Source organism: Aptenodytes patagonicus, chromosome 5, assembly GCF_965638725.1.
Source record: "Aptenodytes patagonicus chromosome 5, bAptPat1.pri.cur, whole genome shotgun sequence".
Lineage (NCBI taxonomy): Eukaryota > Metazoa > Chordata > Aves > Sphenisciformes > Spheniscidae > Aptenodytes > Aptenodytes patagonicus.
The window spans coordinates 64778583-64803902 of NC_134953.1; the positions used below are offsets into that span (position 1 = coordinate 64778583).

Here is a 25320-nt window from a genome sequence, read left to right on the forward strand (position 1 = left end):
AGTCCAATTCCAGGGAAAGCAGCAGCAAACCCAGGGAAAGCTCCCAGAACAAACCCATCCTTCTGACACTGACTTGTACCCAACAGACACTTGAGGCTGAGAGTTCTGCCATGTTTTTGGCAATGTATCAAGAAACAAATGAGACTGGAGAACCCAGGAGAAGCGGTGTGTGATAAAAATCAGGTGGTAAGTTCTGACTCATCGTATCACCATCACCACTAAGGATGTCACGAATGTAACAAATGTACTAATGAACACCAGAAGTAGTGCTTCTGGGAAGATACAAAATAGTCAAAACAGAGGTGGTGTAAGTAGTCTTTAAGATTTGCGATTTGTATGATAGCTACTGTGGCAGCAGTTGAAACCCATGTTACTGTCTACTACTAGCTAGTGTAAAGATATACTTACCATACCATTTTACAGGGTGAGCTTTAAAAAAGCTCAAATAATTTTCAAATGTGGCGAGTAGACCATTTCAGAAGATTAGGAAGTATTTTCTCATCTTAATTGTGGGGGATGGCTGGACATCTTATGGTAACATCAGGAATAAGACTACACCTTTATTTTGCTGTAAGGTTCACTTGCATTGATGTGTGCCATTAGAAGAAACACTAACACCACATCAACTCATTTTAGCTATCAGATCAAACATTGAACATACTCATGAAACAGCATAAATGTTTACAAATCAGCTGAACTTTCACACATGCGTGCACATACACATGAACACAGAGCTATTTTAAACAAAACACAAATCTAAAGCACTGAGAAAATTTTCAAAGTATTAAACCTGTAACAAAAGAAACTTAGGGCTGATTAAGGTGCACACAGCTGTATTTTTTAAGTCAAACTTGTGAAGCCAGATGTAGTAGCAACAAGGTCTTAACTGTAAGATTTAGACAACAGCAGTGTAGTTCTGTTTTCAACTGTTAAATCTTCCATTATCAGATCGGAGATTAGTTAAAAACTTAAGTTAATAGCTCTGATTCTGGAAAAAGTGCCATTTAGCAGGACAACTGCAGTTTGAATGCTTGTAGCTGTTGCACCTAAACCATTTGAAAAGCCCACCTGTAAATAAAAAAAGGTTGAAAAACCCACAGAATTTGCGTGTGGCCTTTAAAGTAACAAAACCAACTGAAGTCCAAACTTAAAAAGAATTTGACATGCTGGTGGAAGAAAAGAAGGAATTAAAAAAAAAGTAAAGTTAGTGAATTAAAAAAATAAATTGTAGCACCAATCTGTGCCAACACGGACATCTGGCAATCTGTGGAATTCTAATTACCTCTTTACGCCATAGGCCATATTAAGCAAATTGTCCAGCCTGAAAAGAGAAGGAGGGTCTTTGGGTTAATGTCTCACAGATGGCAAGATCGCTCAATGGAACTATTATTAATAGCGTTCCATTTTCAAAGAAGAAACGTTCAACAAGTTTCCCACACATCTAAGGAGCCTAACAACTCCCAGCCTGCTTTGTTAAGTCTGAGGTTGTGCTTAAATTTCCACCACAGCATTTAAAGTAATTTTTAACTTGTCTACACTCCTAGAGAAAACCTTCGTTTCCAGGGTTTGGTTTTAAAAAAATCCACTTCTGGTTTGTCTTTTTTAGACAATATTAGTATGAAATTTTTGCAAATAATTCAACCGTTCACCTTATATTTACAGTTAACTTGGAAATAAAATGTTACAGTCCAAAATTGCTGGAACTGGAAAAATTCTTGATTCTAACTGTCTTAACATAATACATTCTCCCCATTGTATTACATATATTTAGTATTAATCCTCCACGGTCAATCTAAATGACCACCAAATTTTGCAGAATATAATCATCTGCTTTCCATGGGAGCACACTAAAGTCCTTCTATCCATGGAATGATTCAGTGATAACCTCAATGGACACAGCTGCATGCCAAAGAAAAACAAGTGTAAATTTAATGTATCCAATGGCTGACTTTAAGTGATCTGTAATTCATTAGCACTTTTCATCACTGAAAAACTACAATTACTTTTGAATAATTCTCTAAAGCCAGTTGTAACTCAGTTATGCGAGTATGCCCAAGTTTTCTTTTTTTGAAGGCAGACTTTTTATTTGAATGCTAGGTTGCCTGAAAATTATTATCAAATATAAAAGTAATGAGAACATCATGTATTGCTAACCCTGGCTTACGTATCAGATGGAAACAGTATATTCAGAATGCAAAGCATAAAAACATCCCCGAAAGTATCTGAAGAATCACACCAAAGACTAAAACAAGGTCTCTTTATACTAAAAGCAGATATCTCAGGCTAATAAATTTAATGATACTGCTGCTGACTGGAACAGACTCAGCCTTTTTCCTGCTACCGATCCACTGTCATTAACATCAAAGTCTAAGCTGCATCAAAACTGTAATAACGTAGCAGAAAATAAAAGCATTAAAAAAAAAGAGAAAGAACAGGATAGTCACTGCTCATTTGATTATCAGTGTAACTCTATTCTGTCCTCCCTTTTTCTATGAGACTTCATGAGATCTGATTGTACAGTACTTCAGCTGTTTTAGTAAATACAACATGACTACTGCTGTCAGCAGATTTTCCTCCTCATTCTCCAGGAAAGAATATTTAATTTTACGAAGAAAATCAGGTCAGCCTACACAACTAAAGCATATTTTCCTGCACAGCACCTGCCCCACATTGTTGTCGCTGGTGGAACTTCAGTTCTTTTCCAGGTAATTACCTGAATCTCTGAGCCTGGTGGTGAAGTGGTCCAGGGTAGCGTCTGTTGGGAGACTGATACAGCTGTGAAAGGAGTGCCTGGCTTGTTTTCTGGCTGGGGTTATTGGCAAACTTCACAGTAATTGGTTCTGTAGCACCACTAGGCTTCTGGCCATTTAGTCCCTTTATGGCTTCTTCTGCCTCTATTCTCTTATCAAAACGGATAAATCCCACACCTCGAGAAACCCCTGGGAAGTAAAAACATGTGAACAGATGAATATTTGTAGGAACGGCCTCAGCTATGTAACGAACAAACCGAATGTTCTTTTTGACTTCACAGAATACACAGCTTGCAAATTAAAGGAAGTCCTATAAAGAAAAATGCCCTTCCCCAGCTGTGTTCTCCAAAATCAGCCCCTACCTTTTTTAATATAACGATTTTAAGTAAACAACATTCTGCATTTTGGGATCCCTCATGAAAGAGGCAGCAGTTATGCCTCCAGTTACACTTACAAAGAACCAGGTACTGCATTTTACACTAAAAGTCATATTGTCTTAAAACTCAACTGCCAGCATGCATTTACAATTTTGCCATTTCTAGAAAAACATGCATATATCAAGAAAAGTTTTCTTTTAACCTGTGACTTGATCAACCAGAATCCGTGAGGTGATGATGCGCCCATATTGTGAGAATAACTGCTCTAATTCTTTCTGGGTCATTGTTTTCGGAAGGCCGCTGACATACAAGTTCGCATCTCTGATCGATGCTGAACTTGGACGGGCATATGACACCTATGGATCAAAGAAAAGGAAAGGGGTATTAGTAAGCTAGAGCCACCCTTTGCATTTTAAACGGACAGATTATTTTCTGTTCTTTCACAAGCAATAACCCTCAAGTTCAGATGCTGCCTGTTCTGCAAAACTAACAAAGCCGGGAAAGGCTGGAAGAACAAAAGGAAGAGCTAGAGAGACCTTAAAAACAAATGCAAGGGTTCTTCAAGTGCAGGCATAAAAACTATTGTTCAGAGGTAGATTAATGTGCAGCTTCCTACGCACGGCTTTGTAAGTTTACCCCTATGGATTGTGGGTGTATGGATGATTTACTGTATCCAACCTGTAATAACCTTAGCACATACGTAGCACTCTAAAGTTCCAGTATGTTTTATTCCACCCCCTCCCCCAAGTGTCTGAAACAGATCAGGTTATTTGCAGAGTGATCTTTCATGCTATCTCTTTGTTGTTTTCATCCTGAGCTGGCAAGATCTGTTCTGGATGAACAGTAAAGTACTGGTGAAATTAGACTAAATGAACATCTGCTCGGGGAACTGTATACTGACACTGTCATATCTGCAATTTATCACAAGAAGTTCCCTTGCACTGTAAGCCCAGAACCAGACCATAAAAATATTGTGACCAAGCAAACAAAATCTAGCTGCGGCACTGCATGTTTGCTGTTGGAAAATTATTAAATCAAGTCTCTCTTAACTGCTCTTCTACCTATGAATCAGATTATAATATGTGCATAAAAAGCCTTCTGCATTTTTAAAATATATACATTTAGGATACACGCATTTAACGTAACAAAAATACTTCCTGGATAAAGCAATGGCAAGTATTCAGCACAGATCATGAAGAATTGCTTTGCAGCACATCTGAAATAGCATTGGATCCAAACCTGAATATTATGCACTTCATCTTGATTTATTTAAATATAAACAGATCAGTACGTTCCTACATTGTCTTAAAACGTGTCTTGGAAGGAAATGGGGAGGTCTCATCATGAATACAATGCTTTCAGCAATTGTCTTCCCCTCTTCCCAAGCCTTAGCCCAAACACAAATGATGTCAAATGAATGTCTTTATGTGTTGTGTCAAAGAGTTGTCTATGTGCTCCACACCTAAAAATAGATGTTGACTCAACACAGAAAATTATGTGAATGACTAATATTTGCTTCCACAATCTTCCCTGCATAACAGCAGACAAAATCTAAAGATTCTAGATTTTAAGGTTTTTGGCAACTTCTTTAAAACTTACATGTTTGTACATAACCTTTTAAATCTAGCATTTACAGAGAAGGCTAGAGAGAGGACGTGGAAAAATTTAGAGAAAGAAATGTGAAAAAGAGGTTAGATAAAACATTTGTATCAACTGAGGCAAGCTCAGGCACAGCACAAAGGCACAAGCAGACATAACGAGCAGAGAAACCTTCAGGTGCTGATATCAGTGCTGAAAGGGAGAAGTATATTGGGGTGGAAACTATTTTGTGCCTCAGCAATTTAGGACCTCACAGCCCATGAGCTCCTGATGAGGTGCAGCATTTAAGTCACTTAATCGCTGGTCCCAAACACCCCTCTGATGCTCTAGGACCAGAAAACACACACAACACTACTTGGCTTTTATGTAACTAAGATCAAGCCAGGTGCTTGGGGAAACCAGGGATAACTGCACTATGCTTTCACCTACAGATACCATGCCGAAAATCACTGTTTTGACCATGCTTGGTTTGCTGGTCTCATATCAGTGGCTTCTCATCTGTACCCCGTGCCAGGGCATTCGGAAAAGCAGACTCCCCCTCCACACTCTGAAAATGCCTTACCCTTGAGAGGGTACTGCAAGGGTTCAGACACCTACAGTTTAACCTACTTTAGGAGTAACAGTTTAAAAAACACTTAAGAGCCTCTCTGGAGTGGGGGTAGGGACCTTACCTATTCCTCAAAACTGAGAGCTGCAAAATTAATACAGTTCCTGGGAAAACAGCCAGGGGTTTCCTTTGGGTTTTCTCACTCTGGCACATTCATTAACCAAATGCCACATTACAGAGAAGATGAAAAGTATTGGGATATGCAAAAACCACCACTACTCAGAGCACTGAGTACCTGACACTTTATGTATACACATACTTCTACATACAGAAAATGCTCTGCTCTTGTGGGCCATGCAGACATGCAGTGGAAGGAGAGACTGCACACACTCACAAATCCATCTACTTACAGCACATGTAAACACCTATCACTACTCAGGTCTAATTTTTATTTCCTCCTGCAATTAAACATTCAGGCTGCAGGGGAGCCTGGGCCAAAGAAATAAGCTGCCAAAAGCAACTCAGCCACCTTTAGTATCAAGGAGAAAAGGTTGCAAGCTGAATGGACTCAAGGCTAGTAATGTCAATTATTTATTTGCTTTTGAATCTTTTTCGTCTTCCCTCTCAGGTCAGCCAATGACAAATCAATTGGTTAGACCACGCCGTCCTGCTTTCAAGCTATTATTCAGTTAGTACTGAGGGCAGGACGTCTTCCCATGTATTAGCTATCGAAGGAAGAAAACGCCCACCCTGACCCTCCACCAGACCAGAAGCTCTTTGGTGCTGTGAAAGTTAAAATGGGAGCCAAAACCAGCTCCCATTTTATCACTGAAAACTGCAAAGCACTGGGTGAGGATGCTGCATTATATTCACGCTTAAGAATAATTTTTTTTGCTCATGGCAGTGTTAGCACCTTGTAATGAAATAGTGTGTTGAAAAAGAAAAGAATACGGAAATCCTAGCCACCACAAGAAATTCAAAATAAATGAACTGGAGTATGCCAAGCTACTGTTTGACCCACGCATTTCTCAGCATTATAATGTTTGTCCATTTATATGACAGTTGGAAGTCGAATGATGGTGTTATATTTCACTGCATAAGATCATTTAGGAGTTCTTCGGTCAAATTTGCAAGGAAGATAATAAAATACTGTACAATTCATTTTATGGCTTGCTGGCCTCCGATGTTAGTTTCTATAAATATATATATGTACTAACTGTGAAAAACATTTGCTAGGCTATTTCTAATCTAACATTGAACATTAGCCTGTGTAAGGGCTTCTCTTTAGTATAAACAGCCATCTCAAGAGTCTGCACCACTGTCTCCAAACACTATTGCAGAGTCCTAAGGTCCAGCATTTCATATCTTCCATGGTAATGCACATTTTTGTTAAGGAGCACAGAAAATATCTCCAAGTTAATGTAATTACCTTCCCTATTGATTTCCTACCCCTTTTCCCACATAGAAAACTTTATGAAAAATTTCTAACCGCAAAACTCTAATGAACATAAATTGAAGCGGTCTGGTCTTTCCAAGTCAGAGCCCACAGCAAAGGCACCCAGAGGCATGAACGCATCCCATTTGTCTTACAGAGGCAAGGCACTGGACATGTAACAGCAACCATTTAAACACCAACACTTAACCACTTCACTGCTGCTCATCCGAAGAGATGCCTTCAGCTCATATGCTAATCCTGGACTTCTCAAACATTAAGTCCATTTCCAGAAGACTCCTCCCAAAATTAATTTTTTTGTGGAGTAAGTCAGAATAATCTCTCAACTCCCATCTGCTCCAAAGAGGAACAGCATTGTCCTTCCCTGAAACGATGTGCTGAGCCAGCAGAGCCACCCTGCCCCAATCAAAACATCTGCTGACAAGCAACCTAGCAGCTCATGTCTTTCAAAAACAAAGCTTCTCCAAGGAGATTTATGTCTTGCTCTGCATCTAGTTTTACTCACCTGGGGAACACAAGACTAGTCAGGAGCCTTTAATCAGAGTGCACTGCGTGGCAGCACAGGCATCCACAGGCCACTGAACCACCCCACCAATTGTACCTGCAATCCCTGGGACATCTCTCCAGCCACGAGCAGGTAAGGTGCAGTCAGTGTTAAGTGACTCCCTGGGCAGCTTTCAAAAAAGCGTGTGTAACATTCAAAAATACTAACCTTCTTGGTGACCTTAACTTTGAAAGACTTTGCTTTGTCTCTTTGCATGACACGCTCCAAGATGTAGGATTTCTTGCATGACTCTTGGGGTGAGTCACTTCACTTTTTTCTGCTTGAGGTCCAAACGTGTAAAACGGGGACAACCCTTCCTTCACCTGCTGCCTCTTATTCCACTGGTACGCACTGCAAGTGCATACATGACCACTCAGAGAGCTTCACGTGTAAATAAGCACAGTCTCACTTGTTTCATGCACATACAAAGCCAGAAGTAAAATCTGCTTAACACCAGAGGATGTTAATGGGCTATAGCCAGAAGAGATGTTTCCCCATAGGCACTTCCAGGCCCTTGCCCATGCCCTAATTTTGTGCAAAAACACAGATTTAAGAAACCCTCCTGTGAAAGCTACATGCTTTGTCAGAACAATCGCACACAGAAACCCTCTGGTCTGGAGGCTGCAGACCAAAATCTAGACTATTTTCACATTCACCGCTTGCACTGCTTTGTCCTTTCTCTTCTCCAAGCCCTTGGTTGGGGGATGGAGGGGAGTGACAATGCACTTTACTGTTGAACAATTCAATGCCATTTTACTGGGATTAATTATGATTGCAGGTAAGATACAATGGTCTGTCCCATCATTTCAGGAAAAGACATCCATAGATAATAACCTAGAAGTACTCCGGCTGTATCAAGAGCAGGGCTAAGAGAAATAATTGCTCCAGCTCTGTGGAATGAAACGGATTCATTGGCAAAACTGAAGCAGTTAAAAGAGAAATCTCGATTAAGAGAAGATGCGCAAAACTTACAGGTAAAGACTCTCTGGTGCCTGCTGAAAGCAGCAGAGCCAAATCTGAACCTTCAAACACAGCACTGAAGGGTCCTTCGAGCCACAGCATCACTACGGGCACAAAGGCTGGAGAAGGGTTTGTTAATAAGCACTACAAAGTTCAAAAGGTTATGCAGACAGAGGCTCCTAGAGAGCAAAACCGAAATAAACTTAGTTGAGGCTTTCCAGATCTGTGGCATCTTTAAAGTTTCTTGTCCAAGCCTTTGTCCCAGGGTGCAGCAGTCACAGCAGATGACCCCTCTTATGACTAACTCTGAGCTACCACAAAACAGAACAAGCAATTACCTTAATTTTAAAAGGAACTACAGAGCTACATCCCAAATCTGCAGCTTGCAAATGCCTGTAATCTGAATTTTCAGGGAAGGAGAGGAGCACATGCTGTTTTACACCTCTAACCTCTACAAAGCTTTGCTGGAGCTCAGGGGGAAACGCAGCCGAGCACATCTGAAGGCAGCTGGTGAGCTGGCAGAGCACACGGGTGTAGCACACGCTGCGTCCCTATACATATGGGGAGCCCAACGCAACTGCATGCATGGGAAGCTTAAAAACGCAACCCCCTCTGCACCATAGTCCAACATGCTCAGATCCTCCCAGTATCTTCCACCCCCCCAGACCCTCCATCTGTTCTCCCTCACAAAACGCCTAAGCCCTCTCTGTGCCTTCCTCTATTTTGTTTTCCCCAGCTCCCCCACAAATCAGAGTATCCCCAGATCTCTCCATACACCCTCCCCTTACCACCCGGCCTTGCACATCATCTCATTTCTTCACTGGGAGAAGCAGCTGCAGGTGGTGGCTGGCCAGCTCGGTGGCAGGTAGCCCCCAGGGATGCTATGGGAGAATATGAGTGGAAGACACAGGGTTTTTGGCAGAGTATTGCACCAACGGCACTCAACACCAGAGCTCTGCTGCCATAACTATCAGCAAGCCAGCACTTTCTGACTGCAACTCAAATTGTTGGGTTTAACTCCCCCACATACCTCCCAAGTGGTTTGGGACAGGGTGCAGAGGATGCAGCTCTCCTCCCCATCACTTGCTGCCACAGCCTTCCCCCTCCCCTGCCTTGTGCTTCCTGCGCCCCCTTCACCTGTGAGCACAACTCAAAGGCAATCTTTTTGACAAATGACTTTGTAGGATGGAGAAGTCTGAGGTTGCTGTTATTTGGTTACCCTGCAGTGACAGGATGGTTTGTAGTTTTGCAGACAATTACAAGAATTAACATGGACAGATTTAGAGCCTGAATTTTGTAGAAATATCTGGCATTTTGAAAAACACCAGAGAAACCAAGATAAATAGCAAGATCTTTGAGCAGTAATGTTACTATTTTATTTCCAGAAAACAGATTACTTTCTCCCGCAGCCCTATTTGCTGTATTTTAAACTAGGACCATCCAGTCCTATTAATCAAACCAGGAGAGTAAAGCAGAAATAAACATTTTGAACTAACAATAGGAAGTGTCAAAATAGCAGTAGCTACTTTCCATGTTACTTGTTAATTTAACTGAAATTAAAATAATTAGAGAAAGGCTCTGACCACAGAGGAATGATCCTATCTGTTTAGTATTTCATCATCTGAAGATTTGATGGATTTAAGAACTAGAAGGCTTTAAGGGCTCGGAGAACCCAGATTCCTTCTCCCCTCACTGGAGACTTTGCCTTTGCTCCAGCAGTGTCACAGCATGCTACCTGCTCCTGCGAGGGAAAAGAGAAACAAACCTATTTCTCAGGTGACAGAGAAAAGGAAGGAGAGTGGGACACAAGACTGCGCTTCAGGGGATCACTGGCTCTTTTTAGATTTCAAAAACTTCCTTTCAAAACTCTGTTCCGCCCTTGTTCCAGCATCCCCCAACATGAAGCCAGGTCACCTGAATCACCATGTAAATTATAAAACACTTCCTTCACATCCTTTCAGATGCTGTCCTTTTTTCCAGGGCAAAGCAGCACAGTTTAAACAATCTGTACCCCATGCATCACACATCTTATTTTCTTTCTGATATTTGATGCAACTGAATTGCCAGGCAATCTTCAACAGCAGCAGTGACCTTTCATATGCTTTTATGGATGGGCAAATTTCATTTCTAAAAATAGATTCAATTTCTGGAATATATATTTATTTCAACACTCTGTATCCTCCCTCATTCTAAGCTTTTTGTAGAATTATGTCAAGCTTTAGCTGTAAAAATAAAGTGAAGACCTTCTCCCTCACAGGATGATGATGATGCTATGAAATGGTGTAAATAAAATATGCACTATGATCAGCTGAGGAACATAACGTGTATAACCTATTACCAAACACATAACACTTCCTTCAATGCTTTCCCCAAACAGATATTCTGTAAATAGTCACCTCTCGACTTTGACTTGAAAGGGCATCACTGACTTAAATAAAATGCACATAAATATTTTAGCTGCTACAGCAAAAAGGGATTATTTATTGTAACAATGAAATAAAAAGAACATATCTTCAGTTATTTTAGTCTGCACATCTGAGAGCAGACTGTGCCTAGCTGTTTTGCTGATCCTGCCATAAAACCAGTTCCTCCTGTGACTGCATGGCTGTTTTGCAAGGCATCAGGAGAGAGAGAAAATTAAACTGCCATGAAAATGTTACAGAAGTGAAAAGGACAGGATTTGGGGACACATGCAGAAAATATCTTTTTTTTTTTTAAACAGGAATTAAGCCTTGTGGGGTCAAAAAATGAGTGCAAATATGCCCCCCCCCCCCCCAAGCCAGCTCATATGCAGTCTAGGTGCAAGGGACAGCAGAGCCCACAACTTTGAGCAGGGACATGGACACAGCCAGCAGGACCAAGGTGACCTTGGCAAGCAGAAGTAATTTGCCCCTGTAAAGGGCTTTCACATATTATTCATTTGAACTTTCACATCAAAAACAGCTTCCAAACAAAAAGGCAGCCAGAGGAGTGCTACCTGCAGGGCTGCAGCTACACAGCATACATGGGTAGAGGCCAAGGTTCAGCCTATCCATCAATAGGACATTACAGATTCATTCTGGGGCATAAAAACCAACCACCTCATGAAGAAAACAGAATAAAGTAATGCTCAGTACTTTTCCAGCTCAATGTTATTCTAGTATTTAATGAAATATTTTTTAGCCTACAAAACTATATACCACCAAATCCCTTTCTGTACATTCTTTTGAGACAGGCTTTTTTAATGCACTGAAAGTGCATTTTTAATAACTGTAAAGGGCATCTAGCTAGACTAAAGTAATCGGCTCTGATAATTAAATGTAGTAGTACCATGAATTAAAATACTTCAAACTTATAATGAATCGCAGTGAGATGCTGGAAAGGGACATGTGGGGGCAACAGACAAGCTAGGAGACTTCAGCAGCGCCAAGTACAATTTCTCACCCCTTTACAACTGTTTGGAAACAAGGGACATCTCCAGTGACATGGGCGCTGCCGGGAGCAGTAAAAATACATGATTCACCACTCAGCTAGCGTGAACATTGGGATACCTCCATCCCCATCACACAGTACCAAGGAAGCAGACTTCTAAGAGCAAAACATAACTAAAAATACAAAAAAACCAAGGGGATAAGGTGAGGTAATCTCATGCGATTCTGCAATTAAAAATTGGGCTGAAAACTGCAAATTAGATGTCCATGGGTCCAAAGCTTGGCTATTTGAATAGAAGGCTCCCTTGAGTTTTAGGCAACTGCATAAACACTTACTTGAAAGCAATTTTATTTAAAAAAACAAAGCTTCCATATATCTTCCCAATCGCTGAAGAAATTATGCAGCTCCTGTGCATGTAGGTCAGGTCAATCTCTTTGCTTACTATTAAATTTAAACAGCTTTCAAGAGCCCAACAAAGTGTCATGTATTCTGTAAGAGTATACTAGCTATTAATAAGCATGAAAAACCCAAACCTAATAAGCCACTTATATTCGTAAAATTTATACTGAATTGAAAAAAATTAAAGAAAAAACATTCTGCAAAGACGTTTTAGCATTTGAAGTTCCTGAAAACAAAAATCTTACTATACATAATAAGGAAGGCATAATGGTTTAATTTTGCATGTGAGAGAAATGTAAAATAGTAACTGGGGTGGGTTGGAGTTTTTGGAGGCCTTTTTGTAGCTTCTATGTTTCCTGTAACCTTGGAATATTATGAATACAATAGCATTGCTCTGGCTCACAAAAAAAACCCCAAAGGCAAAGCAACATAGGTACTTAGGACAAGAGATGTAGCACCTTTGCTAACGCTGAGTAGCATTCAAAATATAGAAGTGCTGCATTAAAAACTGAACTAGATTTTTCAAGTTCTACTGAGTTTTTAATAAAGTATTTTAGAAGACAGGTTAGTACTTTCAAAATATTGTATTTTTCCTGATAACATGCCTTTGAAAGCAATCTGGAGAGCAACTTACTGCTCAACTTTTCACTGTAAGCCCAAACTGCTGAGTCCAAGCATGTATTTCCACCTGCAGCAGTAGATAAGACAGATTTTGCTGCTTTGCCTTACATACTCCTGTAAGTTTTCCTATTTAACTCTACAAAACCATGCTGTGAGCATTTTGATATATGGCCCACATACATATCTATGGGATGGAACCTGGTTGGTCTAAGGGAGGTTTGGAAGTAGCTTTCTCTATGTAATCAATGCAGCTACTCCACCACTTTCATAACCCTCAGCTCAGGACCTCTGCTCTTCACTAATCAAACAGACCAGGGAAAAAAACTTGCTTGAGACAATCCTTAGAGATGCACAGGAATCGAACAAATATTTTTGCTATAGGGAATACCACTTTGTCCAAACCAAAGCCTTTAGCGAGAAAGGGTAAGTAGAACTAAAGTATTGACCATATGGTATCTTTTTTGCAAGATATGGAATCACTGACATAATTTCAAAAGTGAAAATTCTATTTTTATATTCTTTAACATTTTTTGCTTTGAAATACAAATTAAGTACAGAAGAAAAATTAAGAAAACGGTACAAATCAAAAGCCAGCATTCAAATATGATCAAAGCAGTTTCAGATAGTTTGAATCAGATCTGCTGTTTGTTCCCCTTCAATTTTTTGATTCACATTCCTAGAGCTGTATTATGTGTCAGAATTTGGGATGTGGAAATCTACCGTAAGCTGTTTCAAAAAAGCTTTATCAGCCGTGCAGCAAAAAATGTGACAGCGTAGGAACTGCTTTTCTTGTGAGACCACTAAAGAAGGTCGTTGAATAACTAATGGTCTATTACAACAACGAAGTGAGAGACTTCAGTGGGATCTCTAATTCCTCCAGCTTTTAAAAGAATAAATCAAACTAAGGATGGGGAAACTGAAGAAAAAAAAATTTTTTTTTTTTTTTTTGAGAATGACATTCTAACTTGAGAAACATACCTTCAACACCTGATAATGACATGTCACTAAAAGAGAGCTCCGTATCAAGGTATTTCCCATTAAAACACAAGAAAATGGGTAATCTTATGAATACACCATCACGTACTTCACCTCTGTTTATGGATAACGATATCACTACATCTGTTTTATTCTACATTTAAGCCTCACTGCAACACTTTTAGGAGCTTCCTGTTACTTTCCCCCCATAACAACAGCAGCAATTTCAGAGAAGAGAGATTTCATCTTCTGCACGTCTTCCCATTGTTCCAAGGAGGAGCTCATTAGCTGAGTGCCCCTTACAACGGAGATTAAAATAGTGATGAAATTGCCAGAAACCATTTCAACTACTTTCTTTACTTCCTGAACTGAGCAAAAGGTGTTTTATATTGTCTTACCTTTATGGTTTTGGTCTGGAGTCTGAGTCCATTTAAAGTGTTAATGGCTTTCTCTGCATCCTTTGGATCAATATAGTTAACGAATCCATACCCTAAACTCTGCCCTGTTGAAACACAAGAAGCAAAGAAAAAAGGACTCAGTATTTTTTTTTTTAAGCACAGGAACAATTTCCAAAAGCAGGATCATAATTTTCTTACACCATTCATTTCATCCCTGCTTTCCTCTATACCATTCTTCACCACTTCATTACCTCCTTAATACAGTGGAAGCCAACATTAAAATTTAAAATTGCTGCTCTGAAGATCCTACTTTAAAAACAAAAAGAAGCAACCCCCCAACCCTGCCTTCCCCAGGAGTTTACTGAAAAGCATGTATGAGGCTTGACAGCAGCAGAATTGTGTAATAGTTTTGTGCTGAGTTCCTAATAAATGTAACTGGCTGATCTGCCAGAGCAGTAACGAGGACACCTCTTAAAAATGATAAAAAAACCACCCCCACACACATAATTTTGCTACTGTTTATAAACAAGTTAAGTGCTTAAAAAGCAAAAATTAGGAAACAGTGTTTTAACACTAACCTTGAAGCAGCTGACTGAGAAACAGACCACAACCTTTACATCTCATTTTATTGCTCAGTGAGCAGCCAGTAAATAGGAAGAGAAAGGACAGATCAAATTGCAGTAGGATAAGAGACTACATTAAAGCTTTCCTCTGTGTATTAGAGATGACAGCAAAACCAAAACAGTAAAACAACTGCTGCTGCGCACGGGATGGCACAAGCCCACTTTAGCAGCCAAAATAATTTCAACAGCTTCTGTTTTACTAGCAAGATCTGTGTTTGTGTTTGCAGTAGAAAGAGGAGACCTGGTTAATAGCTGGGATAAGTAACAAGGAGCTGGAGAGGCCGTGCTGTTAGCACTACAGATACACATTCACACAGCACAGGGACAGAGCTGTGGATCTGCAACAGGCTGAGAACCCGTACCAGAGCAGTACCTTTTCCCAATTCCCAAGTACCAGTTTTGCAGCATCAATTCTTAATGCAATGTGACAGACAGTCTCTTCCAGATCCCTACCTCCTCAAGCCTCCTACTGAAGTTATTTTGCACATTTGGAAAACACAGCAATTCTTATTTTTTTTTAATTAAGGCACATCCACTTACAAACACACACAGATAATCAAATTTCAAGAATAAGCAAACCCAAGCAGGCAGGCAAGCAGTCCTCTATTTCAGCCACACTCCTTCTCATACACCCTTCAGTGTATCTGGAGAACAGCAAGCCAAAAGATGACCTGCCTCTGGGCACTGATGTGCCGGGGATCTAGGTGCTCCTGCTCACAGGCAGCAAGAAAGGAAACATGTGAAAATCCCTCCCAAGGAGAAGGGCAGCACTTGTGGAAGACTTCTATCTGCGGGAGCAAACGGCAATCCAGCTCCTCCTTACAAAGAGAACGTGGAGGTTGGAAAAGCAGCTGCACACGAAGTGCCTTGATGTACCCTGGAGGCATGGATCCTGCCTCCCAAGCACAAAGCTTTATTTCTTTGTCTCCTGGACTACAAAAAAGCATCTGTGTGCTTCTCAAAGTCAGACGCCACCAAAAATACAGCATTTGCTGTAACACAAATACAGGGAGTGCTTCTGTCTTACGAAATCAGATCAAAGCACTAGAAGCTGCTAACTATGCGATGGAAGACCTTAAAAATCCATGGAAACACTGCAGTTCATGTCTAAAATGCCCACATGCAGGCGTAAGGATAAGAAATAGCTGTTTTAAACTACAATATATCCAGGGAGCAATTGCATCCAATCAATTTAACTTCAGAAAAAAAGAGCTGAATTAACAAAAAATATTCTTACCCAAGTTACACAACATTAACCAAGAATGAGCTGAAGTCTGGCTGAGCAAGAAGCCTGGAGCAGAAATACTGTAAAGATACTTTCTATGCCATGCCTTACTTTTCTTGCCTACCCGAGATATTTTATACAGCCCCAATCCCTGTGCCTCTGAACACATCAAATCCTTAATACATTTAATCCTGAACAGTCCTAGGCAGAAGGAAGCCATTCTCTAGGAAATGAACCTCTTTACGGAGGAAGGGAGACACAAGGATCAGGACTTGGATAACCCGCGTTCACATCCCTACTTTTCCCATTAACCATCTATCAACCTTCAGAGGTACGTAGGTAACAGGAGTAGCTGATGCAAGGCCCTGGGATTTATGTCAGTCTGTCTGAACACGAGTTTCCATGTCCAGCCACTGTTATTCTCAAGGCACACGGACTGACCAAGCTCTACAATATATACAGTGATTTTTAATAATCTCTCATAGGAACATTCTCACTTCTGTAAATACTTCTGCAAGGAAGAGGCCATGGATAACAAACCCACAGACAACACAAGCTGCAGGGAAGGGAAATAATGGCAATACAAGAAAAGAATGATACGAAAATTTCATAGACCATTCACTCCTTTCCTTGGAGTTCTCCAGTAACATTATTCAAGTTATTTAGATATCATCATCATCTCTTGATTCTCACTACCAACTGGAAATGTAAACAAGTATTTTCTCCAAGGTGAAGGATAAGGAGTACCAACACGAACAAAGCTGTCTGCATGCATGCCTGCAGAACCTGGCTTAAAGAAAACAATTACATTGTCATAAAATTTTGCTTAGAATAATAGGTACACAGAAACACGATTTCCTTTTGTTAGTATATACTCCTGAACATCATGAAATATATAAAACTTGTAATAGAATTTAAGGCCTGTTACTCATAAGCTATTGGTTGTGATTTTGTATCAAACATTAATTGCTATATTGGCTGGATTATGTTCTCACAAAAAAGTTAGGGTGGGTCTACTCAGTATTCTGAGCACTGACTTTAAAAAAACCCTTTCATCTTAAAAAAACCCTTCAAACCCCACACCCTTTGCAGCCTACTGAAATCTTGGTACAATTCTTTCAATTAGCAAATTCCTGTTGCTGCTTTCTGCCATACACTTTACTTTGTACCCGTGAAGCTGAAGGGAGAAAATGTTTCAGTTAAGAGCCTGCCACTTCAGGGGTATATTTTGTTGGTTTATTTTGTATTTTCAAGTATCTCCCCTAAACACCATCATTTAATGAAGATAGATAACCCCCCATCTCAAAAAACTGAAAAGAAAATAAACCTAGGAAAAAAAATTGTGAAAAGCTTTAATGACTGCTGGCAGACATAATAAAGTTTTAGTGTGCAAAACATTTACAGCTAAGAAACAAAGAAATTATGTATCCAGCTAAAAATACTATTTTCAAATTACTCTCAAGAGCAATACACCTTATGTCAGACAAAACACAGACTCTAGGACATGAAAGAACTAAAAATTGTTACTAGTATAGAAATAAGAGAAGTATTTGTTCCAGAATACAGTGAAGCAGTATGAACTTTCAGGATTTTTTCATCACGTACTCTTACTGCATGTACTCAAAAAAGGGTAACATTTCTTTGGACACAAGCTAGCAGCATGAAGCAAGCAGCTGGACCTCTCAGTGGGATCCCACACAGACACTGAAGTTCATTCCCATGCTACACTTCCCAGGAACAGCACCATAAAGAGTAAATATTTTCTGTGATTTGGAATCCAGTAGTTCATCGCATGCTGCAATTCAGTAGGGCAGGCAAGAGATATTTCTAGATGATCCTAAAACACCACCTCGTTATAGTACTATTACCATTGCTCTTTCTGAATGTTTTCTCTAGCTTGCAGAAAATGCATAGTGGACCTCCTATGATGCAGTAAATAGGTCTAGAAGTGAGCAATAACAGGGTTAAAAATGATCAAGAACTTGACAGTCTTAAACACATGCAAAGCCAAGCCCAAGCTGATAACATACCTATTTCGTATTTTAGAAGGCTCCATTTCAGAGCTGAAAAATCACCAAGATTAAAACAAGCAATGAGAAAGAATACGGAAAAATCAATATACCCTGTTTCTAACATCTATCCATACACCCAAAAACGTGCAACCATGAAAAAGGCGGTGCCAGTTAGAGACCTGTACCTGCCTTTACTTCCCTTGTAAACCAGTCTGCTTAGGCCAATTCCATATTTAAATTAAGAGATAAAGGGAAAACAGATAGAAACCAATGTAAGTTAGAACAGAAAAATCATAGGAAACAAATGAAAAAACCCAGGAAAAAACCTCTGGCTAGGAAAGGTCAGAATAACAAAAGCTTGTTTGGTTTTTTTAGATTACAGAAAGAAGATCCCTTAACACTCACACTGACTCATCAGCAGATAGTAATAGTAACAGTACAGAGAAGACAGATGTGTTATGTACACCTGAAGAAGCTATATGAAATACTAACTAGCAACCCAGGTGGATGTTAAACACGAGCTCCTAAAATTATACATGTTTAAATGAGGTGATCTGGATTACTTGCACAGAATAGACTCCAAAAAAAGGGGCAAATGGCTCTCTCGCGATTTTCAGTAATTCTTGCAGCACTGAACAAATTCCAGGAGCCTGGAGGAAAGAATTTTGCACTGAAATTCAAAAAGGGAGGACTGGATGACCCAAGTAATTACAGGTCCATCATCCTAACGCTGAGCAAGGCAAAAATTACAGAATATTCATTACTGGACTCTAGTAATAAAGAATTAGAGAGGGGTAATAAAATCAATGTCAATCAAATTAGGTCTATGGAAAATAGAGTCTGTCAAACTAAACTGACATCCTTCTTGATGAGATTACAAGTTTGACTTACAAATTTTAAGAATGTCGATTTAATAGCATTGATATACTTGGTCTTCTATGAAGTACTGATTTGGTACTGCTTATTTAATTGACTAAAACAAAATTAACATGGTACACATTAAATGGATTAAAAACAATAATCAGCCAACAGATCTCTAACTGGGAATTGCGAGTAGGAAATCACCAGAAAGATGTTTTCCCACAGGTCTCTCTCAGGAAACAGATCTTGGCCCTAAACTGTTTATTTCCATTGATGAGTGGAAAAAAAAAACCAAACTCCTTGCTCCTGAAGATCGACTGCAAAAAAACGGGGTGAGAGGATAAGAACAAAAAGGACAAAGTAAAGGTGCAAAGCAATTAAGCTCTTTGGTAAACTACAAATACGTAAATTAAGATAGCACAAACCCAAGATTACATCCCAACAAACCAAGAACCATGGCGTACGTTCCAAATGGGAAATGAAGGACTTGGATACAGGGTGACAGATAATCAACCACATCTCAAGCTTGCAATGCTGCCAAGAGGGTTAAAACAGTTCTTTGTGGCATAAAAGCCACACACTTGGAAAGAAAAATAGCTGCTTCTCATCTGGTTGCGTGCTTCGCTGCTGAAGCACCGTGCCAGTCCTGGTGTACGTGCTTCAAGAAAGATACTGATGCCTTGGTGATGGTGCCATGAGAATAGACTATAGGATTGAAAAACTCTTAATTGGAATATGGGGGTCAATCTGTCTACCTGATCAAAAAAGGTTAAGTTGAACCTTAACAGTACTACATTAGTACTCATCTGAAGTACAGATTGATTTTTTTTTAATGTCTGTCCAGCAGATAAAACATTGAGTTTTGTATGCCAAGTCCCCTCACTTGGCAGTTGAAACAAGAGAAACCAGACTAGAAACAAAGCAAATGCTGTTTTCCTGGGGAATGCATTTGTTCTGTTTTTGACATTGAAAGTAACAGATTATTTTAACTACCTACCAACCTTTTTGTCAGCTCTTCTAAAACTGGAAATTCTGGAAGTTCACATTTTTTTTTTTGAAAGCTATGCTCTAGCTCAAGCAAGAATTAAATCCAGGGAAAGTTTTGGCAAGATGCGTTAAGTGCTCCATAATCTCTTCTCTTTGAAGCTCTACAAACTGCTGTTCCTGATGGTTGTTCTCCATACAGCTCCTACTGCAATCATTCTAACAAGGAAAGAAGTAAACTACCTTCTCAGACAAGTTTGAAGCCTTCCTATTGCCAGAAACTATTCCAAAAGCAACATATAGAAGAGTATGACTTTGAATTGCTCACCTGTGACTGGGTAAGTTAAAAAAGTTTTAAAAAGATCTTTTTCTTGAAAATAAATTACTCTGGAATGCAAAGTCACATTAAAGGATTATGGTCTCCCCATAAGCAGTTACTCATGCAAACAAGCACAGAACAGGACAGCAACAATGCAAACTGCCTTAAATTGTGATTTTGTTGTCCCCTGCCCAAATGTAAAACTAATTAAAGCTGTCTGCCTAGCAGCCATAACATGAACACCACCAAGCACCGATGTTTCTTTGACACAATCCCTTCCTTCAGAAGTAGGCCATGTCTGACAGCTCATCTCATATTAGCCAGGCAGAAGCTGTCAGACAGTAACAGCCTTCAGTCATTCCGGGTTTGGGACCAAAAGATAAAATAATGCTCACTGAATTCTCTGAGCCTCCCAGCTCCAATTTTTGCCTGTTCCAACCTCAGCGAACATTTAAGGAAGAAACTGGTGCCAGGGTGAGCTTCTCTATCGAAGCAGCTGAGCTCAACTTGCTGTCCACCTGTGACCCTTCCAAGCAGACCTGCACATGCTCTTCAACCTCAACCTTCCCCAACGTTCTCATAAACTGGGGACATTCCTAATAAATACAACCATGGATGGCTGGCAAGGAAAGCAGCAAGCAAGAAAGATGGGCAAGAGACAGACTTATCATGCTTTCCATCTTCTAAGTAACAGTAACAGAAGAGACTTACTGACATTCAAGGTAAGCCCTGCTCCAGCCGGTAGTCCCATTTCAGAGCACAAGCCTGTAAGCCTCCAAATCATTTCAAAAGTGTTTTAAACACATTCCTGGAAGGACAAAGCATAACTGCAACTCGTATGAAAAGCTGTATGTAGTAGCGGCTTTCAGAGAAGGCTACCTAAATACCCTTGAGAAGATACATTCAAAATACACGAAGAGGGTCAAGTGAATTGCCCACTGCTTTTTTTTTTTTGGTTCTATGACAGTTGCCAACAAAAAAAGCTGTTTACCTAAAAAAGGACATAAGCTATAGAGAGAAGATTCACATCAAGGGAAAACAAGATCTGATCATGAGACCAGTTCAAACCCTGCTCCTTGTCTAATGCTTTTTTATACCAGTAACAGTCTCATTCACTCTCCAACCCCTTATCAAGGAGAAGCACAGCAGGTTACCCTAGCATTGCACACTGCAGTCACAGGAGAAGCAAACCAGGAGGGAAGCAGCTTCTGCACACGGTGCTCCTAGGACCAAACAATTAAGCTAAGGCTGTCACTGTCACAATTTACTGTAATCCAACTATGAAGGTAACTTGTTCTGTGCTTAGTGCAGCTCTATCACAGCATCCACTTAGTCTACAGCTTATTTAGAATACAGACTCCTTATATTTGTACAGACTAGGATTTAATACATGTTGTTCATGAATAGCAAGAAAGCATCCTTCTCCTATTAAAACATAACTATCACTTTTGCAAGAATTTAGGGAAAAATGTGCAGTCTTTCAAAGCAAAAATGAGAGAAGGATGAATAGGAAATAGCTTGGGTTTTGCCTTTTACAGGAAGGTGACTGGGTAAAAGTTTTGTTTGGGAACCTTCCATCACATTACTGTATTTTGAGTGCCCTTCTTAGTTCTTTTGAGAAGATCCCCCTTCTAGATTAGGAAGAGTCATCTGTGTTTAAACACAACCCAATCTAGAGCCCAGATATGCTGGGCTATGCTGCAGTGCACCTACAATTAAGGAGCATGCAGCCATCAGCAAAATTTGAGTGTCAGTAGATCCTTCTTCCTAAGATCCTACCAGAGAGGAAAGCCAGGTTCCACATTCATACTGGGATACTGTTATAACAGATCCCCTCCTAAAAAACGTTTGTAGTTTCATAACAAGTAAGCAAATCTAAACCCAAATCTCGGGGAAAAATCCCTCTGTGTTCCACAGGCTGAAGACTAGCTCTAGCTAGAGCATCTGTAAAGGCATACACGCTGACACAAACCTCCTCAGATGGGACAGAATTCCTCAAACTCTTCCCCTAAGGCACCAGAGCTCTGATCCCCAAATAGCAGAGGCTGGGCCCTCCCCATAGGAAGTCTGCAGGCAGAAAATTCTTATCACCGCCTTAATCCTGGCAATGCCAGAGAGATTAAAAAAAAAAAGCTTGTTTGTGCAGGAGACAGGCCATTTTGGGAGGCTGAGGGGGAGTCACGAGTTGCACAATGAGCTCCCATGGGAGCTCTATGCACGCAGGATTTAATATACCCCAGTCCAAGTGGAAGGGGCTTCTTTGCACCGGGCCCTTTCCAACAGAGACTCTGCTACATGATTAAAAGAATCCCCCAAAGGAAGCCCTTGCAAACGGTGTGCTACATCCCACGTAAAACTCTCCCTCAGGGAGAGGATAAGAGGGAAAATGAACCAGACATACAGACACCACTCACTCAGTTTTAATATCTGAATGGGAAGTGCCAGATACCATGACAACAAGCCTAGAAAAAAGGGGAATAAAAAAGTGTTGCCCAAAACATGAAACAAATCCTATAAATGTAGCTAAAACGATCAAATGATTAGTGCTAGTGAGATAACTGCGACCCCTGGACCTCCACATCTGTTTGGAAGAGAACTACCAGGACCTGAACACAGTGAACTCAAAAACAAAGCAAAAGCCCCAAAAAACCAACTGCAAGCTCCCCACAACAGAAAGCAAGGCTTTCAACCAACACCTTGCTGAGTTAGAAAGCTTGACTTCACCAGGCAGTGCCAGAGGAGATTACATGAGTTTTGTCTTCCTCTGCAGTTTTGACAAATCCCTTAATGCAAGACAGTGTAATTTAATGTCTTGATTTTCAGAGATGCTGAAGCAGTAGCAGTTCTCATGTAAATTAAATACCAATTGACAGTAGCTGCTATCCCTCAAAATTAGACACAGTAATGCTTCTCATTCTAGAGCAGCCCCACATATCCATCCAGAAAACAGAACAAGACGGAGCATGCTTTGACAGAACATGCTGCTGCCCAGCACCACTAGATCCTTCCAAAAATCCTCTCCCACCGAAATTTCAAGAGGACTTTCAAAAACATGAGATTACTCCATTTTAAACTTGACCATACCAGCAATATAAAACACATCTACTCTTGCAAATAGTGCCTTACAGTCTCTCAAAGGCTTCTAGTATTTCAGATGTTCTGCATTTCACCTGAAACAAGACTTTGCTCTTACCTGCGTACTACACAGAGTTTTATCAAAGTCAGCTGTGTAATTACTGTACTTGAGGACATGGACTAATCTGCATGCAAAGTTTAAGTGGCAGTTTGAGACAGATGCTGCTGACTTGGCTGGAGTCTTCTGTGGTTCCCATTACTGTAGTATGGAAGCATTTTATCTCTAACACACCCTTCCTCACAAACACCACTGAGGAAAGCACTTTTATTCCTATTTTGGAGAGAGAAACTGAAAGGCATCGAGATTTCCGAGGTGAACTTGGATGGAGTAACACAGTCACTACAACAGGCACCTAAAACTGCATCTCCCTCACCCTAAGACAGTAACCTTATTATTGGACCATTGCGAGTTGTGCTGGGCTGGAGATACCTTGTAAACAACACGCACATTTCATACTGCAGAACATACTATCCCCCTTTTCCTTTTTTCTGCCTCTATCAAGTTTCTTCAAATGTAAAACCAGATTTTAAGCACAAGTACATTCATACTACTGCAAGCAACTGATTAAGTATGTTTTCAGAAGCTACTGCTCCTGACATACGTAAGACAACTGAGTTCCATTTCCGAACAAGTATTTGGATCCCCCCCCCCCGAGTTGACATCTCTTGCTTCCCTTCTTTTCATCTTCTCCTCCCCCCTCCTTCAAGGAGCACACAGCCTCTGAGTTAGCAGCTGTTCTGAGAAGAGCAAGGCTTAACTCCTCCCCGCTTTGTCCCAGAACAGAACAGGGACTGTACTATAAAAATCCAGTGTTCTGGGGACAGGCATGAATGGACAAGAAACAGCCATGACTTGTCTATCCCAAACAGTAAATTCAATGCTGAAGAGACGAATTAAACACAAGAATGCAGACATTAGAAGCAAACAGGCCAAGTTAAAACAATATTCAGTAAGAAAAAGTGAAAACAAATAGAAAGACATACCAGGACATAAAAATAGTAACCAGCAGTATGGAAAGAAGTCTCTAACAGGAATTAAAAGAAGTCACTGCATTACATAAAGCATGCAACACATGCCAGGAAGCCTTTCACATCCCAAATAGGTGATGTTACATCATGGAGAGGGGATACAGCATCACTGGACCAGCAGTACATAAAGAATGTTAAAGACTACACTCAACTATAACAAGAAATGTATGTACTAGAGATAAGGAAAGCAACAAACTGAAGGCAACTTCAGCAACCACCAGGTTTTTAAAGCAAGAATGACTTAAGGCTTGAGAGCAACTTAAGATGCAAGATGTCCAGTATTAAAACATTAAAATATGCTATCCCTTGGTTAAATTGTGACTAAAAGGAGATGCAGAAGCCTATAGTCTTTACACATTTGAAGTATCTATGACTGGAGATGAAACATTAGAAGTGTGCTACTTAACACTGTTACTCATAAGAGAAGATGAAATTAAGAGGGTAAAAAAATTATATGGTCTGAAACCAAAGAAAAAAAAGGTGCTCCAACAGTGCAAACCAGTACATCATGGAAGAGTCACATGCTTCATTACAGCAGACTTATCTTCCCTTCCTGCATCCCATCCCAAACACTGGTATTTCTAAAATTTAGGTGAAAGTGGAAGGCAACTAAAAAAATTAATACTGAACAATGGAGCAGAAAGTGGAAGCAAACCAAGAGAAACAGTGATTTTTCACTGCTGTCCCTTCAACCAAAGGGACAGCAAGTTCAGATCAGTGATCTGATGTGCACAATTTTGGTGCAAATGTACCAAACTTTCACACAAAAAAGCGATGCCAGGCACCCAGAGTCAAAGTTTATGAGAAAACCCACTATCCTAGAAGACAATGGTAGTGAGTGGTGGAGTGATGGGGAGAAGAAAGGCAGAAGGACAGAACCACAATAGAGCCTGTGCGCTGACCAAGGTTCCCATTTTTGTGATGGGTCAGAAAACTGCATGGGCAGAGTGAAAAGTTAGTCATGGCTTAACAAAGTAACATGCAACTTGGTTTATAGGAGAGAGATTTTTGTTAAGAGGCCAAGAACATGCTCTCTCACTGAAAAGAGCTATGCAAGCAGAGAATCAGGAAAGGAAAGGCACAGCTAAGATATGAAAA

The 25320-nt window shown here is 40.2% G+C and overlaps 1 protein-coding gene across 6 annotated transcripts in view; it reads right to left on the reverse strand.

Annotated features, from left to right (window-relative positions):
• ELAVL4 (ELAV like RNA binding protein 4) overlaps nucleotides 1–25320 on the reverse strand; it is an 84277-nt gene that overhangs the window by 6017 nt on the left and 52940 nt on the right. For all 6 annotated transcript variants that reach the window (XM_076340231.1, XM_076340233.1, XM_076340232.1 and 3 more), the window contains exons 3-6: nucleotides 14035–14138; nucleotides 3330–3483; nucleotides 2714–2939; nucleotides 1283–1321 (exon numbers count right to left, since the gene is read on the reverse strand). In XM_076340231.1, the coding sequence (XP_076196346.1) occupies nucleotides 1283–1321; nucleotides 2714–2939; nucleotides 3330–3483; nucleotides 14035–14138 (523 nt within the window). The remainder of the gene's footprint in view (nucleotides 1–1282; nucleotides 1322–2713; nucleotides 2940–3329; nucleotides 3484–14034; nucleotides 14139–25320) is intronic.